This window comes from Astatotilapia calliptera, chromosome 13 (assembly GCF_900246225.1).
Source record: "Astatotilapia calliptera chromosome 13, fAstCal1.2, whole genome shotgun sequence".
In the NCBI taxonomy this organism is placed as follows: domain Eukaryota; kingdom Metazoa; phylum Chordata; class Actinopteri; order Cichliformes; family Cichlidae; genus Astatotilapia; species Astatotilapia calliptera.
The window spans coordinates 26,649,400-26,676,574 of NC_039314.1; the positions used below are offsets into that span (position 1 = coordinate 26,649,400).

Below are 27,175 nucleotides of genomic sequence, written 5' to 3' on the forward strand. Positions count from 1 at the left end.
TCTAATTTTTGTCTGTTTTGTCACAGACTCCCCCAGTTGTTTCTGATTTTGAGCATATTAAACTGCGTCGCTGTGTTCATGTTTTCTCCCCTCTGTGTCTCTTTCTGCAGGTTAACAGACCTGTCAGGCTCTCTCACAGATGGTCCATTCAACTATAAGTACAAGACCAAGTGCACTTGGTTAATAGAAGGATTGTAAGTACCACTGTTTTTATCTTCCACATGTCATCATTAATCTTACTTACTTCCACTTGGATAAAGACTTTATTCTGTATCTAACTTAAGGGCTCTAGATAAGAGAGACTGTATTATTCTGTAAAAAGAAGGAGTTTGTCTGTGAATATAGTAGTTACTGTGCTTCGTAGTTGCTTTTTGCATATTTACTGCTCATGCTGCACCGACTGAAAGTGCTTCATTTGCAATTTTTTTCTCTTGCTATGGAAATACAATGCTTGCTTGCACTACATGTAGTATACACTGGTAGACCACCATGTAAAAGTCACAGAATGGCAATCATTATTTTCTAACACGGTGTGTAAGGTCATACATTTAATGGTCTCTGTATGCTCTGGAATGTTAGATGAGCTCTGGGCAAAGCAATGAAGATGTCCATGATCTCCTTGGGAAATGCTGAAGGGCAGCTCAGGCTCCGTAATATATTACTACTATTATATATGCTATTATTTATTTTACTGTACTAGCTGCATTTTCTCTAAGAAAGATGAGAGAAAGTTACTCAAAAGTGAGTTCAAGCTAATTTTATTTGTATATCGTATCACACATTCCCCTCAGAAGGCTTTAACTACTGGATGGGGTGCCAAGAGATTTGGAGCAGATATCCATGGACTGTGACTGAAAATGTGATTTTCAGGCATTTTGTTGCACAACAAGAAGGTCACCTTGCCAACACATTTCAACTCCCAACTCAACACTTAATGGGACTCACAGTAGTGTGTTTGTGTCATTTTGTGTAGGTTTTTGGTTACTGACTAGAAAAGGAAGTGTCAAATTTTAACTCTCTGCTGGTTATCAGCTCTTTGTATTTTATAAATTCGGGCTTGATGGCTGAAGGACCAACAACAACACAAGCCAGTTGTTCCACTTATATTCTTTTAATCAGCTCCCAGCTAACATCTACATGTAGAGGACAGTCTACAAAGCTCTGCACACTCTCTGATAGGACCAAAGCACCAAAGCTTCTCCTTTCTTGTTATACTTTAGCATAAACTTCACTGATATGTCTCCATTTACAACACGTCACATTACTGTGACAACTTTTGCCCACTGTGTTGTTGTGCCCATTTCAGACATTGAGGCATTCATTAGAACAAGCTGCACAATGAAAAATGATGCTAAACGGTTACTGCCAATCATTTTTACACATGCTTTAAAATGTGCTACTCAGCTAATATGAAGGATGATTTTAAGTGATAGCTTCATTTTAAAAAAATTTTATTTTTTAATGACAGATTGCTATAAAATCTCCAGAGCATATTCATTTGTCAAAGAGGAATAAATAAATCAGGTATGAGCTAAGAAAAGAAAAAATCTCCTCCATCACACCCTGGTGTATTTAATTTGCAATGAATTTGTATAAAATTTGCAATGATTGTACAGTGCAGATTTTCCTTCATTTTAACGTCTAGGCCCTTATCACATCAATTATCATTAGGACTTTTATTTTTTATTTTTTAACCAATTAGGTATGCATGTCCACATATGGGAGACAATGATTAGTTCCCTGGTGTTTGCCTTCATGTGTAAAATTGGTTGATTATCATATGCAGGTTTATCTAAAGCTGAAATAAAGGTTTATTTCAGGATTGGACCTTTACAAAACTAGGATACTTGATACTAATAGTCTGCATGTGAACAGACACTGCACGAAATGCATCTTCTACAGTGCTGGCATTAGGCAAGGACACATCTCACAAGGATTTTAATATAGCAAAAAGGTTTTCTGCAGTGAGTGTGAGTCCCTGAACTGTCGATTTATGATCTCAACCACAGATTTTATGAATAGTGGAGACACTTCTATAAAGTAAGAATCATATGAAGCTTATAGGTAGTATATATATTTATCAAGAGTATTTTTGTCACACCTGTTTATTCTGCATTCCCTCTCTCCCCGTCTCCCAGCCCCAACGCTGTACTCAGGCTTCGCTTCAATCACTTTGCCACAGAGTGCAGCTGGGACCACATGTACGTCTATGATGGAGACTCCATTTACGCCCCTTTGATTGCTGTCTTCAGGTGAGCACCTGCTAGTCTGAATAGGAGAGCTGTGCAATGGAGGAAATATGTAAATGACTTAGGTACCCTTTGGCACTGCTTCAAAAGTGCCAATAAATTTGTGCTTGTGCAGTCAAATGACTTCATGTATGGCCAAACAATGGACCCCATAATTGCTGGCTTACCACAATACAGCAATAATAGAAAGAAAATACTGCAATTACTCACATTATCCCTGAATGCCACTTCTTTTTCTCGAGATTTATTCTGTACTTTGCTCTTTTTTCCCTTCTAAAGAACAATCTACAAGCATGTGGGTGGAACTCTTTCATTTCATGCAAATTCATTAAAACAGTAATGCTGCAATATTTTACCAACCTCCCACTTATTCTAATCCACTGAGGCTTATCTCTTGTTAAGAGTTCAGTTGTTTCCATAAAGGGGCAATTTGGACTATTTCAAGAAAAATATATAAAAATATCTGCCATTTGATTATACATAGTCTTGACTTGTGTAGCATTCTTACCTACAGTAAGTAAACTTAAATTGTTCATTATGGATGGGTACCTCCGCTTTGCATTGTAAAAAAACAAACACTAGTTCCTGCAGGGAGCTTGGGCTCAGTGTGGACATGGGTACATTTACAGTGCATTGCACGGATTAAAAGTGACAACCCGGTCCCCACAAAAAATCATAATCAAACGAAATTTAATTTGCCACTGCACTGCAATGTTTTTTACTTCAAGGCTAATTACTGTCATGTATTTTCTGTGGGGTGGCAGTGCTTTCAGACTAGAGCACATCATACACCAAATACATTTCAGAAAACCTTCTGTTATTATTTTGGGTCCATGGGGGATGTCTGTCTTTGCAGGTCTCATTGCCTTTCTGTTGAATTCTTTTCTCAGCGGTCTAGTGGTGCCAGAGACCAGAGGTAATGAGACAGTTCCTGAGGTTGTGACAACGTCCGGCTACGCTCTGCTTCACTTCTTTAGTGACGCTGCCTACAACTTGACTGGTTTCAGCATCGCCTACTCGTAAGCCTCAATATTGTTCTTACCGTCACTCATTTCCTTGTCTTCACCTGTTTGTTTTTCCCATCCTCTGTTTTTCCAGTTGTTCCAGTTCATGATCAGTCTGTTCTCTCCGATATAAACAAAAGAGAACACATCTTATATTTGTATTTATACTGAAATTTGTACTGAAATGTCAGCCAAATACCAAATCCTGATAGCATCAGCTTGTTAATGTGTGCTTATTTGTGGCAGCAGATCAAATGCATCATCAGCTAACTGATTTGCAATATCAAGCAGTTACATCGACAGCTTACTAAGTGATTATTTTTACCAAATGCTATGGCTGTGTTATATTTAGGTGTGCTTCTATTGTCTGTGTGATTTCATTTGTCACTTGTAGGGCAATGAAATTAGTCTCACCCAGGATTTTCCCATTAAGACAAGTCAAAGTGACACGAAAAGTTCAATACAGACAGAAAGTGCGCAACAGGCTCATATTATTAATATTTTGATAAGATAAGATAAGACTTTACTGATCCCACGACGGGGACATTTTTGCATTAATGAGAACTTAACAAGGTAAAAAATGTAATCTGTATATTCCAAAATTAAGCAAAGGCTTTATAAGAGTTTTTGCAGCTTCTCATTATCATCTGCTGCCAGACTTTGACTTCAGCTTGTAGTGGCATTTGTTCCCTGGGGCGACAGAGAGAGACGATCACAAATTTTTGTGTGTTGGTGGCTGATTTAACAACCGTGATCACTGATTGGGATGTCGCCCACTCATGTGAACCTGGTTATGTAGAGAGAAAACTTGGAAAGACATATAACTGGCAGCTGTGTGTGGATACACTCCCAGGAAAACAACACAAGAAGAAGGGGGGAAAAAAATCCAGATTTTTCACACCACCTAGCTTCTTGGATTTGGTAAACCACATGCACTATTAGCTACACTAATAGTGTGTTCAGAGACATTGCATAAGCAGGACACATGACATTTAAAGAAAACTTACCAGGAAGCCTCATAATGCTCTCCAATGTTGCTCTCTATAAAACCACAGTTGAATTACAAATGGCAACAGTAAGCCGGTCTCCATTTCTGGGTGTCTGTTGCCGGTGGGGACAAAAGAATCCAAGGTCACTGGGAGAAACTCACGTGATTGGGAAAAAAAGAAGAAGAAAGAAACAAAGCTGAAATACTTTCAGCTAGCACAGATCGTGAAGACACCATTATGTGGCACCACCTGGTGAGTAATGATAATAGTCAAGCAAGGCAAAATTATAATCTATAATCACAGCTGTGTCATCTGAATTGACAACAATGCTAACTTACATCCATCCTCCTATCAGAAACTTTGACACAATCCACAAAATGTTCTTGCTGCCTATGGTGCAAATCCCATGTCTTTTTTTTCTATATATGCTTCCAGACACCTCTTTAGCTTTGGCACGTTACCTATGGGCTGAAAGCCGTTGAAGTTCCCAGTCTGATGAAGTCATAAAGGAAGTTGCTTTTGCAGTTGTTTCTTTTCTTTTTTTCCTTTAGCTGGTTTTGTGTACACCATTTTTCTATCTTCTCACAAATGCTCATCACTGTCAGGCAGGGCCTTTGATATGTAATAATAAACTTAATGTTATTCATCACTTTTGTGGCTCACACAAAATCTCAAGTGTGGGATGGTTATGGCTTAGGGAGGTAGAGCAGGTCATCTACTAATTGGAAGGTTGGTGGTCAGGGAGGGATCCTTGGATATCCAAGATTCTGAACCCCAAGATGCTCCTGATGCATTCATTGGGGTGTGAATGTTAGATAGAAAGCACTTAGATGTGGAAAAAAGTGCTTGTGTGAATGGCTGAATGGGACATCTTGTATAAAGTGCTTTGAGTGCTCCAGTAGAGTAGAAAGAGTGCTATATACATTTATCATTTACTCGGACTGAAGGCCAGCCAGCCAGTCTGCCTCGCCATGCCAACTGGGAACGGTGTTTGGGAGCCGCTGTAACATTGCTGGTTTTTGTTTCCTGGCTCTACTAAAAGCTCAGTCGTACAGGACCATTCACACTGTTCATGTAGATTTCTATCACCCCTAACGTTAAACCAACCCACTTTGTGCAATTAGTGATGGTCATTACTGAAAACTGAATGCTATGTAACTCCTCCCAAGCTGGACACCTGCTTGGGAGGAATACGTGCATTTACACAGGTTCTTCTTAGCACACACATACACATACAGACGCACACACATGCCCACGGAGAGGAGATGAAGGTTGTCATGACAACACCCTTGTTACGGTAGCAAACCAGCTTTTTGCATTAACAAAAACATGATTCTCCGCCTCTGGTCCTTCACATCTTTCCCCCCAATTTTTCTATCTCTTTCATCTCGAACTTATCTGATATTCCATAGAAACGCCTTGTAATGTCGGTCTCAGTGCTTTTTGTTCCGTTTTGATTTTTATGTGCAATTTCTTTGTTCCACCTCCGTTTCCCATTTTCAGTCACGTCTGTCTTTTTCTTTGCGTTTTCCTCGCTGTGTCTATAATTTATCTTGTTTAAAATCAGAGGTAGTTTAGCTCCATCTCTATTGTGTGTCACATTGTTTATTTTTGCATAACATTCAGTTAGATTTGGTGGCTTTTATCCAAAGCCACTTACAGTAAGTGGATTCAAACTTTAATGTAAGCAGACTCAGATGGCATCAAAAACAGGAAGTCCAAATCTACACAGTGATGCCTTCGTGGTCTCTGGCTTTGCTTTGTATTTTTAAGGTTCTTCTTCTTTTTCAATACATAGTATTGCATTTGTTGTCACTGTTATTGTTAGGTTGAGTTCTGATTCCTCATTTCATTTCATTATCATTTTTTGTATGCTTAGTTTACTCTTCAAGTCTTATAGATTTAAGACGTCTTTAGTGTCACTTTCTATTCTGACTTTGCTGTAATTCACTCAGTAGCTCCTATTCCTGTCTCACCTTTTGTGTATCCCCCCCAGTCCCTCTTGTGTCTTGGGTTTTATTTCCAGTCTGATTGTCTTGATTATGTTCAGCTGTGCCCCTTTCCCATTTCCCACCTGTCTCCACTTCCCCAATCAGCCCTTTTTGTCTTTTTGGATAGTGTGTTGTTTCTCCTGAGTTCCTTGTGTAAATTTCCTGTATTTCAATGCCAAGTTGTTTGGGGTTTTTTTTTTGTATGTATTTGGATTATTTATCTTTTGTTGTCTTCCCAACAAATCTGATGTTCATGTGATGTTTCAGTTTCACGCAGCAAGACTGAGTGAACATTCTTTGCTACATTTTATTTAATAGTAAGAAATAGTTGATGTACTTTGTGGTTATTTAAAAATGATACAAGATGTTTGTATACAAAAGCCTTGAGAGGGAAGTAAGAGAATAATATATCCTAGGGATGCATTTTTCTTTTCTGTTCATGTGTGGTCATCAGCTAGTGTTTGTTATGTTGAAGGAGAGGTAAGACGATTGAGTAGTAGTAGCACAAACGTTGTTGGCTGATAAACTTGGCAAAACTCAAGACTATTTTTTTTTTTTTTTTTTTAGCTGGAAGAAGCAAAACTGGATTAGCTTAAAATGAGAAATTCAAAGAACTGATCAAAAATGACAGCAAGACTCCTGATAAAAGAATTAAGAAGATTTGATTGTCTTGCCTCTTTAATGAGACGAGAACCTCAATTTTTACTGGGGTTGATAACGAGGAAATTGGAAGACTTTTAGATAGCAATGCTGGTGAAATATTCACTGAAGTTAGTGACAGTTTTGATGGTATTGGGCATATCTGCTGAACAGTCGTTCCAGCAGATATTGAACATGAATCCACTCTAAAGCAAATAATACACACATCTAATATGTAAAGGTAAAAAATAGCAACTTTGGCTATCAGTAAATTTTACTATAAGTATATAAGTAGATGACTGCAGTCACCTCAGTTAATATTTCATGAGGCATGCACAATATCTCAAGGCCATATACTCATCTAAAAATAATATCTGGCCCGTCACAGTCAAGTATTCTCTTTTGCTCATGGCTCTCCATAACCTTGAAGATGTTGTTTGACTTTCTGGCTAACTGTGTCTCCCGCAGGATAAACTCTTGTCCCAACAACTGTTCGGGCCACGGCAGATGCAGCACTGCGAACTCGGTCGCAGGACGTGTGTACTGTGAGTGCGAGGAGTACTGGAAGGGGGACGCATGCGACATCCCTTACTGCAGAGACAACTGTGGCAGCCCAGATCACGGCTACTGTGACCTGACCGGGGAGAAGCTGTGTGTCTGCAACGACAGCTGGCAAGGTAAGAAAACGGAAGGCTGAATTTTATTGGGGAATTTAAAACTTAGTTTAGTGATACATAGTAAATGAGGATTTTATTGGGGGAAACTTGGCTTCCTGTGGTGCAGCCAGGATGGCAAAACAGGCACTTTGGCTTGGTGCTACTGTAATGGGCTTCCTGCAGTGAAGACAGGAGTGGAGTGCAGGCGAGATGATAACAGAGAGGAAAAGGATAGGGATAGTTTAAAGTGCTGTATCTGAACTTTCAGGACCTTATTTATTAATTCATGAAGTGTTCACAAACACAGTAACCACTGATCCAGTAAGTATTTTGTACACTGATGTCTACAACTGTAGTCTAAAATGGGGCAAAAATGACTCTGAGATATGACACCATGTTTTTAGAGATGCTTCTTATTGGATTCTAGTCATGCAAACACATTTAAAACGGTTAATTTAGTCCAGTTTCATGATGCTTTTTTTAGTCATTAAATGAACAAATGAGCGCAGTGTGAGTTTTTTGCTTATGCTTTCCTTTCGGTTTTGCAGTTTTCAATATTAATATGAAAAGCAATTGAAAGCACAATCCCAGTGTCCTCTTGGTTTATGCCTAACACAATGCTGCCTGAATCAGTATTCTTTAATATCATAAAATATTATACGGGATTCCCAGGGAAATGTTCCCTAGTGGCACAATATATATCTAGCTTCATTTTTTTATTTATTTTTATTTTTATATTGCAGTCATAAACAAATCCCTCTTGCGGCTTCAAAATCAACAACTTTATTTCAAATGACGTTTTCTGACTGAGAGTGATTTTAGACTAATTTCTTTTTATAAGAAAAGCGGCTTTTCTTGGTGCTGTTCGCAGAGGTTTCATCATTTGTAAAAGGCTTTTGCATGAAATGAAAGTAACTGTTAAGTCACATTCTTCAGCCAGTATTTACATCTTCTAAAGCACCGGTTACAGATTTACGTGTTTCGGTTCAGTTTTTGTAGTTAAAACATGGATAATCACGAAAATCTGACCAACTGCATGTTCATTCAAGATTCAGATCCAGTTTGATCCTAAATGTCTAACAAACATATTAAGAGAATACATAAGAAGAACAATTCAGCAGACAACAAAGTCTGTTGAAGTTGGATGGTGAAGTGCTGCCCCCTCCTGGAAGGATAATGATAGCACAAGGAGAAAGGAAAACCAACTTTTTCCCATAAAATGTTGTTAAAAACAATACAATAAAAATCTCCAAGAATGAAGATTAAAAATGGATGCATTTTAAAAGCAAAAAAAAAAAAAAAAAGGCAAATATCCCAAATTGTACAGTACAGTGATGAACAGCAGGCTAAGCAGTATTTACCCAGTGTTGTGTTTGTCAGTTACATTTTAGTTTTTCAGAAACAAGACACCAAATTGATGAACTGATTATGTGTTATAACTAAACAGATTAATATGAGAGGTGCTACAGTAGGAACATATTGCTAAATGGCAATGATCGCATACTCTGTGACTTGTTAAATAAAGACCCAGTTTAAGTACAACAATAGGAAAAAATATTAAAATCATTTAATATTTAACACTTCAGTTTTAGGGATATGTATGTGAGTGTAAAATTCAGCAAATATGCTGTCTATTTCAGTATTTGCTTTAAGTTTTTTAGACACAAAGACATAAGACTAATCCTAAAATCAAAGGTGTGTGTAGGTGTGTGTGTGTGTTGGTAGGAAAAAAATCCAACCTGCTCACAACAATGCTTGTTGATTTATTTATTTATTTACTTTTTGTGTAATGAAGTCATAATTTGCACAAAGAGATATCGGTTAACATATATATATTTTTTTTGGTGTTTTGACAGCCACAAAGGTATCATCTCTGAACCTAACTAAGTCACTTGAAAACAATTCAGATGGACTGTGCTATCCATCTATATGACAGCGAATGAGTCAGATTCTGAGCTTTGGGATTCAGCCTCTTATTTCCACAGATCACAAATTGTTCACACAAAAGCAACAGAGACACCAGTGAGGCAAAGGGATGTATGTGTATCTGTCTGGTAATGAGTGAGGTGGAGGCAGATACAGAGCCTCGGAGCAGGCATCAGAAACACAAACGGGCTTTTAATAAAGGTATTGGTCACCATGGAAACCACCAGTTGGCATCACCAAAAAAAAAAAAGTTTTTTGCATTAATGGAAAGAGCATTTTCTACAATTTGTCCTTCATTCCCCTCTTCCCTCTACCCCCCGCAGAAAGAAAAGTGCTGAATGCGTCTGTGATCGAGTGCTTTTCATTTATCTCGTTTTCTCACGTCTTGCTTTAATCACTCGCCTGCAATGTTAGAAAATCCTCATTTAATCTGTAAAGATGTGCTTTTATTCTCGACTGCCATCTGAATAAGCTCTGCTTTGTGGTCTGTCAGTTTTCTCACTTTGAGTTATAATATTTTAATGTGCTTTACAAACTAATAAGTAAAAAAAAGAATAAAATCATTTAAAATAAAGGTTTTTTTTTGCATTATATAAATGAGTAGAAGCAAAACTGTTCACTGAAGAAAACACGATCAGATCAATTAGTGAAACTAAAGAAGGCAAAACGGTGACGATGGGTAGAAGGGTTCAAGGAAGAGCAAGAAAAAGGTAAAGGTCTGAGGGAAAAGTATAAGCTTTAGAAAACAATGGACAGATGCAGTGAATAACGAAAATGTATATTTTAATAAAATGTATTGTAGAAGTGGTCTTGTTTTTCTTTTTTTAAAAGATATGAGGTTGCTCATCATCTGCTCATAAATGAGCTCGAGTTGTGTTTGGTGCCTATTCATAGAACAGCCACTAGGTGGCACCAAAGTAAAAATAAATAAATAAATAAATAAATAAATAGACTGGCAACCTGTTAAGGGTGTTCATAGGCTACAGTTCCCCCATGACCCTGAACTGGATAAGCACAATAGGATTTATAGATTGATATTTTGAGAAAATTGAATTCATTTGCCCTTTACTACCTGTAAAATAAATACTGGAAACAATGTATGTACGAATTCCAAAAAGTGAAACATGTCCTTTTGCCTCCATCAGGTCCAGACTGCTCCCTTTCCGTTCCCTCCACTGAGGCTTTCTGGGTGCTGCCCAGCATTAAACCATCTGCTCAGTCTCTGGGTCGAGCGTCCCACCGGGCTCTGGTGCATTCTGGGTTGATGTGGGTGGTGGGAGGTTACTCCTTCAACTACTCCAACTACCAAATGGTCCTCAAGTAAGACACATCCATCTGACTTAGTCGACTGTGATTGTCTTTGAGCTTTTGCACTTTTCCTAATCTTTCCCTTTGTTTAAAGCTACAACCTAGAGACCAGCACGTGGGATGTGGTGCCTGTCAGCAGCGGCCCTCTCTACAGATACGGACACTCACTGGCTCTGCATCAGGTAATCCTGCTTAAGTTTTACATTTCACCAGTGCTAAAAACAAGAAACAGGTACTACTCCATACTACTCCACAGCAGTGAAAATGTGGACTACAATCAGAAGGTTTTAGCATTTATTCTGGATTCTTAGCTTCATATGCTGCCTTCCTCATGTGCTTACCAGACAGTGTTGAATCATTATATTTGACTATTGTTGGAATGGAGTGGTGCTGTCAATTAATAGACTTCCTCAGTACAGATGTTCAAATTAAAGAATTAACTGACTGCCTTGAATGCGTGCTTCTTTCTTCATTTTGATAAATATTAAATAAGTCTGCTTTGACATTGTATATATCATTTATGGGGGGGGAAAAGCCCAGACAACAAACTGATTAGAAGTGTACGTGTTGCAGTCCATGTCTAGAAACAGCTCTTGCTCTCTGAAGTTATATGGGGTCATTTCACAAGACTGAGGCGTTTCTAGGAGACTGGCCCATATTTCAGCTTACCTATAAAGAAATGAGAACATCAGAATCATTCATGTGTCTGGTATAGATCAATCACGCCAAAGCCAGGAGCATCAAATGATGTGTCGCTGTCCAAATACTGGGGCGCTTACTTTTTTTTTTTTAGCGTGGAAGGAATGGTTTAATGGTGGAAGACAGGAGGGAGAATGAAGACAAACATCTCGTCCTGCTGTGCTGAAGGTGAGATTTGATCCAGAGGAGGTCAGAGCGACTGACTGAAGCCTGCTGATGATTTGTAGCCTGCAGTAACTCCTGGCTTGTTTACTATACACACAGCTTTAACTTCAAACCCACCCTGTTACTGTGAAGGTGGATGAAAGGAATCACTTTGCTCCATCGGCAGAGTTTCTTTTGAAACGTCTTTGACTTGAGGACAAAGCAGACGTGCTTTTGTTTTTTTCATGAGACACTCATGTCTTCACCTCTCACCCTTTAGTTTCACACTGGTATTTTTGGTTACTCACTATTTTAGGTGATTATGTTTGGCAGATGGGAATCACACGATGGCTGATGGGTGCATGACAAGGTGTAAGGCTGCAAAAAAGAACAGCAAACACAGTTTTTTTTTTTTTCATTTACAGCTATTATGATTAATATATTCATATTTACAGTTACTGACTAAATATTTACTGTGCCAAAGGTGTTTGTCAGTATAAAATGCATTAATAGCTGTTCTTGAAAGGTTCACAGCAGCTAAGTGCTCCTGCAGCAGCACCTGCAAAGACAAGTGATTTTATTAGCTGATGCTAACAGACGCCATATTAGAACCACCTGCCTAATGTTATCAAGTTCCTCCTTATGCCACTAAGTAAACTCGGATCTTTAAAGGAGCTGTGGTGTTTTCTGTTTTATGGCACCAGAAGTGTACAGCAGGTTTTTGGGGTCCTTATTTGGGCTTGTAGTGATACTGTCAGGGTGTAACATGTACACTAATCAGGCATAACATTATGGGCACTGGCAGGTAAAGTTTATAACACTGATTACGTCTTCATCGTGGCACCTGTTAGTGAGTGGGAGCAGGAAGATTGGGCAAGCATAAGGATTTTAATGGTTTTGGAAAGGGCCAAAATGTCATGAAAGACGACTGGGTGGAAGCAACTCCAAAACTGCAGCTCTTGTGAGATTTTCTCGGTGTTCTGTATGAATCAAAAGTGGTCCAAGGAAAGAGCAGTGGTGAACCAGAGACTGGGTGATGGGCAGCCAAGACTGAAGGCTGGCCTGCGTTGTCTGATCCAACAGACGAGTCGAACGTGCTGGACGAACAAGTCCAATCCAAAGAGGTCCCACTTTGCAACTTCCACAATTTAAGGATCTGTTGCTAACATCTTGGCGCCAGATACCACAGGGTACCTGCAGGGGTTTAGTGGAGTCCATGCCTTGATGGGTCAGGGCAGTTTTGGCAGCTAAAAGGGGGACCAACACAGTATTAGGCAATTGGTCACGATGTTATGGATGATCGAGGTGCACCCCTGAAGATCACGCAGAAAAAAGTTGAAGCAAGATGATCAGTTTTATTCAGGTCACTAGTTTACTGCAATCCCCACAAAGTGGTCAAAGATCAGTAATAATATTAAAAACATATTGATTGAATCAATGTCTGGATGTTTTGTCTTTGTTGAACACAGTGCTGTCTTTTGCTGCAGAAGACATTTCTCATTATCATGATGGGGGTGGTAAGAACTCTGAAGTCTTATTACTATCAGACAACCAGGGGGCCCATCAGAAGGTCTGCAGACTGCTCAAATGTGATTAGATATTAGAGCTCAGGCAAAACTTCATAACACTTCCACAAACATCACATCACTCTAATACGAAATCTGCCTCGTGTTTCCCTTGTGTAGGATGACATCTACATGTTTGGCGGGAAGTTGGAAGCAGGTCCTGCTAATGTGACAGATGAGATGTGGGTGTTCAACATCCCCAGGCGTACCTGGTCGTTACGGAAACCAGTCCCGCCACCTCCTTATGCCCTGGAGGGACACATGGCGCACGTGGTGGAGCTGGCCAATGGCGAGCCAGTGATGCTCATCATTTTCGGCTACTCACCAATCTACAGCTACATCAATAAAGTGCAAGAGTACAACATCAGTAAGTGTGCTTGCTGAACGATGTGCAAAAATATCATCGTCCTTTAGAGACTTTTCAGTTGGTTTTCACTGATGTAAGCTGGACACAAGAAACCATCAAAAACTGCTGATATTTTCTGTAGAACATTTCTTGAACTGGTTGGACCGTAATTAGGTGCTTTTAGGTGCAAGTAAAAGGAAAGCCATTTTTTCCTTTTGCTTCCTTCTACCATTGGATGTTCATGTCAAATGTGGACAAAGTTTCAAGCAGTGACAAAAGCTTCTGACTGCTCTGAACTCTCATATAGTAATAGCTTATGTGAGGAGGGGATTCTGCACTTATGGAAGCCAGAGGAGGGGCACCCAACCGGTAGAAAGGCTTATGGTAAAAAAGACTGACTGACTGATGACTGAAGCTAAAGTGTCTTGTTCCAGAAAAAGTAAAGACATAGTAAAGAGACAGTATTTTTTAACTGCAAAGAAAATCTAGTGGACCTATGTTACTGCAAATCTATCAAGAAGTCTAATGTCATAAATTCAATAGTTGTCAGTAAGAATACTTCCACTTGTCCTTGAAGTGAGCAGTTTTAAAAGCACGAGGACTACAGGTTGTGTGAATTCTGTGAATTAAGAGAAGATGAGAACGTGTTGAATTTTCTTCTTTGTTGTTATAGTGATAAGTTAAAAAGACATTAAAGTCTAGGTTTAATTAAATGTCCTTTAACAATTCAGAAATGTTTGTGGCACACTGGTGATGACAGAATGAAATGGGTGCTTTAATAATTCTGGTGTTTATAGGTTAGCAGTCTTTGCTTAAAGGTTATGCTGCTACCCTGGCTTTGCTTTCTGGCTATGTAATGCTTTGTTGCAATCTATCTGGGCTGGGCGTGTTGTTTTATGCATGGCACAACAATAAAATCCAATAAATGAAGCCAGAATAAGAAGACAATGAGCAAAATACATCCATATTCATATTCTTGTGAATGGAGTGATTTGCAATTGGCATTTGTTTCCGGTTTGACACTGCTTTTGTACAATTTACAATAACATTGTACTGTACAGTATACATGCTGTTGTAGTACATAGTGGAGTATAATGTAATTACCACACAATAGTCAGATATGTGATAAACAGCCTTGTGTTTCATTTCAGTTTGTTTTGAACACGATCGTGGCCTAAAGACTAAAATGACTGGAGAAAAACATCAAGCCAGACTATCTAAAAACTGAGAAGTACAACACGCACAGGCCCTGAAATCTCTTAGTCTCAGCTTTGTGTCTGTGAGCCATACTTCCCCAAGCTTCTCTGGTTGAATTTAAAACACCGACTACATTAGAAGATTTTTCTTGAAGAATGCAGTTTTGCACAGTTGCAGGCTAAGTGCTGCTCCCTGATAGCAGAAAGGTTTTATGAGGAGTTTACTCTAACAGTCCATGTATGACTGATTACTGATTTTATTCTGTCTGTGATAGATGAATGTGAGCTTGCAAAGTTAACTGTGTGGACTAAAGCCACACCGTAACCCTGGTTGGCTGAGGCCCTGAGGAAATGGGCGGATGGTTCTAGTTTTTCAGGTTGAAAAAATCTTCTCCAAAGCAAGTTTACTGCTATAGTTTTGTCTGTGTAGCATCGCTTTCACATGCTTTTAAAATAATGTTGATATTGCATTTATCATCAGTGTATATCTGACTCCGTGTCTTTATGGCTGTATAGAAGATGGCGGTATTGTAATGTTGTACACCAGCTGATGGCGCTAGAACCAAATGTTTAAATAATTCTGGAGAGGAAAACACACAAGCATACACATATTTACACACTTCCCGCAAGATGCACAGACTGAAAAGCAGAGGTGTGTGCAGCCACACAATCTTTACACACACCAGTGCACAGAGCGTGGTCATTAAGAAGAGGTGGCACCTAGGCTGGATTGTCTGGGAGAAGACGGTGATTAATGAATCCGCTGCATCCCCTCACTCCTGTACCTCCTTGTCATCTTGATTTTTTTTCTCCCCCTCTCCCATCCCTCCCTCTGCACTCTTTCATTTGCTCCTCACATGCTTTCTTTCTTTTTTAAAATCTCCCTCTGTATTTTTCTTTTCACCTGCCAGCCTCAGCTTCTGACCCCCTCTGTCATCTCTTCCCCCTCTGTCCACATCACTGTGTGCTCCTCTGCCTCACCTTCTTCCTTCCTTATCTCCACTCAAACGTCTATCACTTTCATCTTCACCCACCTCCATCGATTCCCTCCTTCCTCTTTCTCTGACAGTGTCACAACGTAAGTCTGCACTGAGCATCATTAGGCTTCAGAAGGAGCAAGAAGGAGTCAGTGTAGTGTGGAAATGAACAGAGGGGGAGTCGAAGCGAAGTGTAAAATATGAGGTAAAAGGATTTAATGACCACTCGGAGAAGCGGGTTCACAGCAATTAGCTGTGAGAAATGTGATAAGAGTTGACCTTCTCCTTTCTTGTCGTCACTTCAGTGCTGCCTTTCCTCCTACCCCTGTTTCTCTTGTTCTTTTATGCTATTTTTTTCCACTCCAGGTGTGTGGTCGGCTGTCAGTTGCTCGCCGGCTTTCTTTTCTCCTGTCATTTTTCCTTTCTCAATTGAGTATAGTTCAGTGAAGCTTTTTTTTTGGGCAAAATGCTGTCATTAGCAAAGAGAAATCAGATCGACAGGCTGCTAAATCATTTCAAGACTGATGTCAATATTAATATATAAGACGAGAAACTCTGGTCTAAAAGATGAAACAAACTTTCCGCGTCCCTGCTAAAAATATACAACAAAAATACAGCAATTTTGTTCTTCTGGCTGCTACCATCAGGACCTTATCTCTAGCATCCACTCTGTCTCACCAACTCTTAGCATGTCTTTCACTACAATCATTAATTTTCTTTGTCTTCTTGACAACTCCATATTCAAAATCCTTTTTTCCAATATATTCACTATCCCTCCTCTGCACATCTGCCTTCGTGGCCTCTGGTCCTTGCAGCTTCACTGTTACACCTGTCTACCTCTCATACACATGCATTCTGTTTTTCTTCTACTTACCTTCATTCCTCTTCTCTCAAGTGCATGTCTTTACCTCTCTGGACTCTCCTGTGCCTGCTGCCCACAGATCACAATGTCATCTGCAAACATAGTCCACAGAGACGCCTGCCTGACCTCATCTGTCAATCTGTCCATCACCACTGCAAACAAGAAAGGGCTCAAAGCACTGATGTAATCCCACCCCCACTTGAACCCATCTTTCAGTCTAACTGCACACCTCACCACTGTCTCACTGTGCTCATACATGTCCTACACCACCCTCACGTACATCAATGCTTTCTCTAGATCCACAAAAACAATTCCTCTTCTATTCTTCCCCGTCAACACTTGCAAAACAAACAACGCATATAGTATGCAAAGTAACTGCAAAGTGCTCTCTTTAACTTTGCTCAGTTTCACTTAAGCAGCATCGATCTTTTCACAGGTAATTCTCATATATGGTTTTCTTCCATTTTTGATCCACTGCTGCATATTTTCAAGGGGGTTATATGCTATAAGAGGTCAGGCCAGGAAAAACTCCCTCATAGTTTGCTGTGTTGTACCCTCAGTTACTTTGACACAGTGGCATCTGCTGTGATGCTTACACCTCTGAAGTCTCACAAGTGTTAACTTTAGTTTGATACCACACAGTTTGTAATTGCGGAGAAATGGTCAGTTCACTTTGGGCATGTCCTTTTCAAGCAGAACCTCAGAAAAACTTGAAAGTTTAATCATTAAAAAAAAAAAGACTTGGGGTGCGTGGCCATCTGGTGTAACCTGATGGGATGAGGGAAAAGCAAAGACTAAAAAAAGAGCATAAACGACAGACAACAAACAATATAACAATAAACAGAGGGCATGTTGGTGAGCTGGTAACCGCTGACCTGAAACATTCAGCTCTGGAGCCAGAGATGCCTGCAGGAAGGTACAGAGCGGGCAAAGCATGATCTGTGACATGAAAAAGGCACAAAGTTAGTGACATGAAATATTGCATGGAGCATAAAAATGAGGCATTTTATTTTCGTTTTATTTTATTTTGCCTCCAAATATCTTAGAACTTTGAAATTAATTTAGCTTTGGTGTAATAACCATCCACAATACCAAATAGATCGGCTTTCTCTGAATTGTCTTTTATGGCTCTCGCTGTGATGTTACTATGAAGGAATGCAGTTATTATGATTTGTAATTTTAAAGTGTTTCCATTTTCCTTTTTGTACAAAGTTTGTGGAGTGTTCAGATTTGTGTTTCTTTTTTTTGAAATCGTCATTCTCAGATTTTGAAAGAATCATGAGCAGTTTCAGTTCAAATGCACTCTCTCCTCCCTTTTCTGTCTCTATTTTTGATACTACGCTTGGTCTCAGAAAATTCTTCTTAGGCTTTGTTTACTTTCTTTTATTTATTGGGGTTTATCTGATGACGTAACCCCTGCCCATTTTTAAAATCATTTTTTTATGCACCTGGATTAATCTTGGCTCTTTGAAAGGCCGCTTTTAAACTGAAGAAACTCTAATTTTCTGTGGCCTCGCTCCCTGTTTGGCTCGCTCTCTCCTCTCTTTGCTTTATATCACCTCTGGAATAAAAACTGCTTTGCTTTTTGGCAAGCACAGTGAAAAGCCAAACTTGCCAAAGCATAAAAAAACATTTTAAGTGATCAACTTTGATCTTTCCACAGGGGTGCACTCCATTAATCAGCCCCTCTCTCTCCCCCCTCCCTGTTTGTTTGTGTCTCAGGGTCTAACTCGTGGCAGGTTGTGTCTTCCGGAGGTGCAGTGGTCCAGGGAGGTTACGGTCACAGCAGCGTGTATGATGAAGCCAGTGGCTGTGTGTTTGTCCACGGGGGATACAAGGCACTAAATAACAACAAATACGGCCTGGTGGACCACATGTACCGCTACCACGTCCACACAAGAACATGGTGAGAGCACATTAACAGTACTATGGATTTTTTTTAAAATTGCAAACATTTCTTTTTAATGCTAAATGGATATGATTTCTTCAGCATCAAAAAAAAGAAAAATAAATTTACTTTGATGTCCATAGTAAACATAACAGCTGTCTGAATCATGGTAACTCCAGTTTAGCTGTTTGTCGTGTTCAGGGCTATACAGAGGTTTGACCAATCCCATCATGCACGAGGTGAGTGGTTCTCTAATTGGGGTGCAGGGACTACATAGTGCCTGTGACTGAATTACATCAATAACACAAGTGAAATGAGTCCATTACTCTTTCCCTCATTATCTTTTGGCCATAGCACACCATGCACTCCATGCACTCTGTTATGAAATCACTCACTTCTGTGAGTTTGCAGCAAGGTTCCTGCTGCTACATGGCTTGGCTCAGCTTAATAGCTGGTGTGTGTTTAGAAATATGTGAAATATACCCAAGCTATCAAAAGTAGTGTTTATATTATGTTGGTGTCTTAAGAAAATGTCCTCACTGGCTGCAAAAAAGGTCAACCCTTAGTTTAGATCATAGGCAGGGTGCATCCTGGACAGGCTCACAGAACCAGCATAAATATTCAAACATGTTTTAAAGTTAATTGAAATCCAACAAATCACAGCTCAAACATCACTCCACTGTAATCGTGTTTTGATTCACATGCAATTTACCAAAAGTAGATGTTGGTCAGCTCGTGTCCCCGGCCTGTTCACGTACTGCAGTTTTAAAGCTGCAGGTGTTTCCATTAAAATGTTCTTCTTTACATTACAGATAATGATTTTGTTCTTTTTAACCCTGCTGCTTTTCCTGACTTTTCCTGATGTCATTAGTCACTCTGAGATGATTAAAACATTACTTCCACCCTGTTGCCTTTTAGACATTATTCATGCATTCTTGCAGCCTTTAGAGGACTTGCATGAAGGAGAGATTTTCATAACAGAAATTTATGCAAAATCATAATGTGCCAGAAACAAGAGTATCCCTTGAGGAACAGTTCTTCACAATGGGTGTATTTACCTTTGATATGGTCCTATTTACCTTTGTTAAACGTTGAGGCTGAAATCATTGAATTTAGCAACTTTGTTACACAGACCAAGATAAATTTGTGAATGCAACAGCGGTGTGTTTGCAAATAAGCCTGTTATTATAAAGATATTGTACTGTTTACATCACAGCTTAATATAGAAATGTTTCACCATATAATAAAAAAACATGTTTAATAAGAGTTCTTAATAATAGTAGTGAAAATATGATAATTTATTGTAGCCTCATGTCTTAGAGGATAAAAGAGAGTCTGCATAAAAGCTGACTTAATAACTAGTTAATGTGATAATATTAATAGTTCTGTGTAATCACTTTAAATATACACAAACTCTTTCTGAGGAAGGAAAATCACCAAGTTCCTGTCAGAAAGAGGAGACTGGAGTGAGAATGCCAGGATCTGCCAGGAGCTTTGACCTCAGATGAACTCTGACAGATGGATTGGTGAAAGTGGATGCTGGGCTCTATCGTGCTCTTAACATCTTTTAATATACATGCGGACAGTGGACACACAAGTAGGCATACATTAACAAATGCTCACATGTGCATGCAATCTCTCTGTGCCTCTCACTTTCCAGCTGGAATGTGTTGTTGGAGTCGAGTGTCACTTGAGCTCTTGGACTGATGAAATTCCCAGACTGACACATCCCTGGGTGTTCCACTGATTTATACTTCTCCCTACCAATGTAAAGATCATCTGGCCTCTGTCAGTGTAAAGCTTCTGACAGGCATCCCACAGCATGACAATCTTTTCTACATGACATCTATATGTTAGTGGTTTCCAACTGATCTGTAGCCATTAAATTTGTCACATATACTGGTCAGTTTAACTCCTATTCCAAACTGTTGGACGACAGCACATTTTGCTTCTGTACAGCTCTACAGTAGCTTTTTCCCCATCTTTTCTCGTGTTTGCTCCCTGTAGATGGCTGCTCTACAGGTAACCCAGGATTTGCTCAAACCTGGAGAACTGCCTTCTCTTATTTTTCACCCTGGTCAATTGAATAACCTTGAAAAAACACTAAAGCTTGATGATTTTTGCATCCCTGGGAGTGTAGAAGCCTCTAAAAAATATCCTAAAGAGTTTGGTAGCTATTCCAACACCTAGTCTTTGGTTTGCTTGATTGTTGGCTTTTTCTATATTCATTATGCTTGATTTTACATTTTTATAACCTTGTAATGGTGTGAGATATTTACATTTATTGGCAATTTTACCTTAATTGGATTTGTTAAATTACACATGTATTTTTTGTTTGATAAAAATGTTTTTAATATAAAGATATTTCAAGCTCTTAGAAGTAGACGTTTGTTTTGTTTTGGGGTTTTTTTGTTTGTTTTTTGTCAATATTTTAGAATCAATAAATATGACTTCCATTCCAGGTCGCTGTTTCAATACCATATTTAAAGTATGTTCTGAGTAGTCGTTGCCTTTTCACAATAGAGATAACGACGCTGCTCGTACATATAAAAAGTCTGACATGAAGGGGTCTAGTTTCTGTATGAGAAGATTTAAATCAGTTGAAGGCAGGGCAGAAAATCAGCATTGCTGCAGTAAATTAGCCACAGATAGACACTGCAGTTGTTCTCTACTTTACAACCTTTGACCTCAGAGAGATTGGACACCACAGACTGAGACCCCCTACAATGTCGTGTGTGTGTGTGTGCGTGTGTGTGTGTGTGTGTGTGTGTGTGTGTGTGTGTGTGTGTGCGTGTGTGTGTGTGTGTTTCCTGTGAAAGAACAGTTGGTATGAAGGGCAGTCACCACAGGCCAGGTCACAACCTGAGACAGATGCCATCAGTTGCAGTACATGCATCTATGGACACACATGTCACGCAGACACACGCATAGCTGACAAATTGATGCTTTCCTGACGTGCCTCACATTGCTGATTAACCCAACTCTGTGTGGGTGTGTGTTTGTGTGTGCACGCAGGTTAATCCTCAAGGAGAGTGGTTTGGCACGGTACCTCCACTCGGCGGTGCTGCTGAGTGCCACAATGCTGGTTTTTGGGGGAAACACTCACAATGACACATCTCTGAGCAACGGAGCCAAGTGTTTCTCTGCAGACTTTCTGGCTTATGATATTGGTAAGAACAAGTCACATATAAACAGACACTTTCACATGGGTGGATGCTAGATTTTGAAGCAAATGTTGGTGTGAACACCAGTTTTCTTGTGCACAGCTATTAAAGGTCAGCCACTTGGCAGGTAGGTTGTTCCAGCTAAACACCTCTCCAGAGTTCTCATGTGGATTTAGTCATGCCAGGGTCTTTTGTATCTTCATGTAATCCAAAACTGACTTAATAATGTTAAGATAAGGCGTCTGTGGGTATATTTCACCGTCTCTTCTCACAGGCAGATAAGACAGTGAGATATAGTTTTTGCTGCACTCCTTGTTTTTGAGTTAATTTGTGATAAATTATATGCCTGCCTGATGGTATTAGTTATTATTGATTAATAACTGGAACATCTAAAGGTGCTTTCATTTATTTAATTCTTCCTCTAAGGCTGGAAAATAGGTCCTTTCATTGAGTGATCTGGATGGAATTCACAGAATGTCTTTTCAGATAGATTTCCTATTTTCTGTTAATTTGATATAATACTACTTGGAACCAAAACATTCAGTTTCTACAGTAAACTGTATATAATAGGTGGCTCTAGCGTCTGAGTCTCAAAAGTGAAGCTAATTCAGAAGTACCGTAAACAATAATTCCCCCCCCCCCCACTACCAGCAGGGGGCGACTCCTCTGGTTTCCAAAAAATTGACATGTTTATTTTGTAAATATGGTCCTGTTGTGAGTAAAGCAGAAAGTAGAATATGCTTTAATATAGAGCTCTGCCAAGCCACAAGTGTGCAGTGTGTCTGTTTTCAGAGCCGCTTTTTGTATGTTCAAAAAATTAAGATGATGACAGTCAAAATATTCAAGTCAGAGTTTAAAAACCAAGCTTCAAAATCACCACTGGGTAACAACATGGTGTTTTTATCTCTCTTTTAAAAAATTAATTTCACTTTTTGGGGTTTTCTCTTTGATTTTTTTTTTTCTTTTGTCCTTCCACTTCCATCTGTTGCTGTTAAAAGGCCAGATTTGCCTCGTGCCTACTTTTCTACATATAAAATTGCCTGCTGCTTCTAACCATGACTTGTAGTTGACTAAAAGGGGATGCTTTAACCTCACATCTACACTCTGAGTGCTCCTGCTTGCAAGGAAAACATGTTTTTAAATGATGTTCTATATCTTATGTACGATAAGCCTTGGTTTGCTCTCAGTTCTGGTATTATTATAAGCATTCTACATATTTATATTCTGTATTCACAGGTGATATTATCTGCAGGGCAGTTCCATTCACTAGCCACTCATAAGCATAATATTCAACTCATCCTGACCATCAAGCTTTATGTAGTATTTATTTGTTCTTATTAGTCATTTAGAGTGCTTTCTTCTAAAAAGAAACACACATGCATATGGTATTTGGAAGCGATTTCCTGGTGTGAATCCAATTTGTGCAGCAACAGCATGTTGAAATGCCCTTAATAGTACATAGAGGAAGCTGCAACGTTACTGTGCTGTGACAGACCTAAAAACAAGCTAAAAATATTCTTGCAGCCAGAAGAGACAGTAAGAAAGAAACCAAGACTGTGTAAGGTTGCGAACACTGCAGTATAGGTATGGAGTATTGATGATTAAGGATCCCATTATAGGCTAACCAGTTACACCATCAACCAGATGGTATGGGAACATTAACAGCCCTTGACAGGGATAGAGAGAGACAATAATGAAAGGGGCTTCAGGTGAGGAAGATGTAGATTAGTTCTGCTCTTCACAGGAGGAAACAGTGTGCAGTAGATAGATTAACAGAAAGAAGGAGGAAATGATAAAGATGTGCGAATATTTATGCAAAAGGTGCTGAAAAAAATCGAGTGAAAGTGAAACATGAACAGGAAAAAGCAGCATGTTGGTGATGGTGGTTCTTTAACTGTATATTTATCTGCATGTAAGGTCAGCAATGCTTGCCAGTGTCTGTTAGTGGTGAAATAATTGTTTTACTGCAAAAAAAAAGTCATTCAGAATAATCGTCTGCCAGTTTTTATACTGATCAGTGTTTCTTTGACTATGTGATCAGGGGTGTGAGTGAGACATTCATGGCATAGAGCCTCGGGTGTGGTGGTTAACCTTGTCAAATCTGATTTCTAATCACATGGCGCTAATAGTGAGAGGCAATGGAGACCCTTTGTTTATTTATTTAAGATACTTTTTAGGTTTTATTATATTCTCGAGGTGCAGAATATGTTAAAAATTTCCGCTTAGCCACAGTTCATTCATTCATTCATTTATTTATTCATTTTCAGGCACAACAAATACCTATATTGAACATAAAATACACAAAACAAAAAACAAAACTTGCCTGAAAAAGGAGTGGGACGAAGAAAACTTATTAAATCCCACCCTTATACTCACTCATCAACAAAAAAAAAACAAACTTCCCGCAGCTACGCCCATCATTGCATACAGACCCATCAACAGCCCCGGGCAGATACAAGCATCTAAGCGGCAGCTCGCAACCAACAATTAGAGCCTTCATAACTGAATACAGAATATATAAATTATAAATTGCATTACCACAGGTAACAGGCAGTAATAACTACAAGTAACAGACGCACATACATATACATACATATATATCTACACACACAAGTACATATATGTACATACATACGCACACTTTATTTTTTATTTTTTATTTTGGAATCCATACCAGCAATGGTAAGAGGACAGACATTACAGAGCACACTAAAACCCATCATTGAGTATACTGTGACCAGACCAACTGTTTGTAGAGAAATTTAAATCTGTGAATATTTTTGCATTGTTTCAATTGTAAACTCAGACTGTTCCAGATTTTCACACCACATACAGACACACAAAAGCCTTTACGGGTTGTTCGAGTTCTGGGTAATTTGAATTCTCCAAAGCCTCTCACATTATAAACCTTTTCTCGAATTTCAAATCTAGTTTGTAAATTTGCCGGTAAAAGTTTAGTAAAAGCTTTATACAAAATTATGGATGTATTGTAATTAACCAGATCCTGGAATTTAAGTAACTTTGCCTGAAGAAAGAATTTGTGAGTATCCAACAGATGTCAGTGCAGTATGTTGGGATGTTGCTGGAATTTAAAAGCTCGGAACAAAAGGAGCAGAGCCTTAAAACGTCTAAATGGAAATCATGTAGGGATTATACTTGGGAAAAATATATTGTAGAAAAAAGTTTTATATTTTTAAATATTGTTAGTTAGAATGTTTTTTTCTTTTTTTCTTTTTTTTTTTTTTTTTTAAATTTACGGTCTGCCAAGAATTGGGAAAACAATTTTATTGAAGCAGCAATTATAGATTGTTTAGGCATCGCTGGGTGAAATGAGCAAGTTTTCATATCAGGGAAAATGAAACATGCTAATGCTTACCTAGCTTTTTTTGTAAGGGTCAGGAGCTTGTTATCTCTGAAAGTTGGTGGCCACATCCACATCACAAATGTTAAATGTAATCAGATTAAATATTTTTTTGAGTGCATTCATAGAATTACATACACCCAGCACTAGACTTGACCAATTATTCATCTATTTCGCCATCTTTATGTAGGTGATGTTGATGCTCTCCTCTTGTTTTCAAAGTTGCTGATCAGGTTTATTATAGTCCTTTGAAACCTGTCAAGTGATGTCATGACCTGTTGTATTGTCACTTTAACTAAAACTTTAGTTTTATCCAGAAATCTCAACCACTGCTTCGACAGCAACTTCTCAAACTAAGATCCACTAAGAAGCTTTTTAGAGTAAGTAAGTAAAATTTATTTATATAGCACATTTCACAGATAAAAATCACAAAGTACTTCACAATAAGATCAGACATACAGGTTAAAATTAATTAAAAACCCATTTGTATAAAAATGTCTTCAGCTGCTTTTTAAAGGAGTCAGTAGAGTCTAGACAGCGTAAAGACAACGGCAGAGAGTTCCACAGCCTAGGTGCCAGTGCCTGAAAAGCCCGATCCCCACGTGTTTTAAACCCAGTACGTGGGACCACCAGTAGCCTCTGACCTGAAGACCTAAGTGCTCAGGATGAAGCATGAGGTTTCAACAGGTCAGAGATATACTGGGGAGCTTCACTGTGCAGAGCTCTAAACAACTAAAATTTTAAAATGAACCCTAAAATTTGCTGGAAACCAATGAAGAGAAGCCAAAACTGGAGTAATGTGTGACTTCTTGTTTGTACCAGTTAAGTCTTGCCGCTGCATTCTGTACAGACTGAAGGCAATCGAGAGCTTATTTGTTGAGATACGTAAAAAGACCGTTACAATAATCCAAACGAGAAGAGATAAAAGCATGAAGAATCATCTCAAGTTCTGCTTTTGACACCAGCAGTCTGAGTTTAGAAATGTTTCTTAAATGATAAAAACAGTTCCGGACAAGTTGTTTAGAGTGTTTCTCAAGAGTTGTTTAGAGTGTTTCTTAGAGTGCTTTCAGCCATGACAGAAGGTCTGCCTATAATGCTAATGTGCTCAGCTATTCCGTGTTTGAGTTGTAGTTGAAAGCTGCAAGTATTTTCTTTTAAATTTATAAAAATGGGCTTTAAAATGCTTTTTTGTACTTGGAAATATCAGCCCACTGTCCAAATCTGTCGTCCTTCCCACTCTCTCTTTCATATTTCTCGTCACTCCTGTAAATTACAGAACAACAGGAAAAAAGCGACTGCTGATATTAGAGTAGCAGGTGTGAGAAGGGTGATGAAATAAAGGAGAATAGTGCTAAAGAAGGAGAGAGGGACGAACACGGAGTGGAAGAGAAATAAAGAGTAAATGAAGTAGGGATTTAGGGAGGGGAATGGAAGCACTGCGGACTTGTGAAAGAGAATTACCTAAAGACATTAAAGGTGTGCCAGGGTGAAGATGATGATAAGCTTGTGAACAAAAGGCAAAATAAAAGGTGATAAACAATCAGGCATGGGTTTACAGAACGTCCCCATCTTAATGAAGGTGAAAGCCAAATGGTTTCAGATACTGTTTTCGCTCCATCAACGCTTGCAATAAATGTGTGAATTTACGTGTCCCTTAACTCTGTGCAAACACCCCTGTCTTCATAAATATCATAATTTATTCATTACTGCTTTTATCACCTGCAACATTTGTCCGTTTTCTAGCTTGAGTTTACCGGAGAGGCAGATAGAAGCTGCATTATAGTTTAGGTGGGGAAAATGAAAAACCAAGAGGAAAGATGATGACATGAATGATCATCAGCTGGAGAAAATAATATGTTGCAGTCAAATATTTATTTGTTTTTTAAATATTACTCATGTGTGTAACTTAACTGGGCCTTTGCACATTTTAATCTGGCCCACATGTTGCTTTAGGTTCGTATTCATTTTGCTTCACCAAGGTGTAGCTGTGGCCTGCACAGTGACACTAGGGCCGTGCACCTATCAGCCTAAACAGACGGGCGAACCTCCACAGCACCTGCAATCTAACTAAAGCTTCAGTTGCACAAGGCCGAGACTCCTCCACGAGAACTATGGATGAACACAGCAGTCTACTAGAGGGATGGAAGCTATTACAAGTGGTTTTAACCGGAGCCATGTATACCTATTGTTGACCATTTTCACCTGGACACT

General features: G+C 39.0%; 1 protein-coding gene and 1 long non-coding RNA gene across 8 annotated transcripts in view; one reads left to right on the forward strand and one right to left on the reverse strand.

Moving 5' to 3' along the window:
* The window catches only part of atrnl1a (attractin-like 1a), a 331,746-nt gene that overhangs the window by 43,688 nt on the left and 260,883 nt on the right, over positions 1–27,175 (forward strand). For all 7 annotated transcript variants that reach the window (XM_026189698.1, XM_026189697.1, XM_026189700.1 and 4 more), the window contains 9 exons: positions 111–194; positions 2,139–2,252; positions 3,140–3,268; positions 7,341–7,549; positions 10,600–10,774; positions 10,857–10,944; positions 13,291–13,537; positions 18,274–18,457; positions 21,455–21,609. In XM_026189698.1, the coding sequence (XP_026045483.1) occupies positions 111–194; positions 2,139–2,252; positions 3,140–3,268; positions 7,341–7,549; positions 10,600–10,774; positions 10,857–10,944; positions 13,291–13,537; positions 18,274–18,457; positions 21,455–21,609 (1,385 nt within the window). The remainder of the gene's footprint in view (positions 1–110; positions 195–2,138; positions 2,253–3,139; positions 3,269–7,340; positions 7,550–10,599; positions 10,775–10,856; positions 10,945–13,290; positions 13,538–18,273; positions 18,458–21,454; positions 21,610–27,175) is intronic.
* Positions 2,222–4,673, reverse strand: LOC113034734 (uncharacterized). Its single transcript, XR_003274224.1, has 3 exons — positions 4,261–4,673; positions 3,292–3,375; positions 2,222–2,281 (listed from the first exon to the last, which is right to left on the reverse strand). It is a non-coding gene; the product is annotated as an uncharacterized LOC113034734 (long non-coding RNA).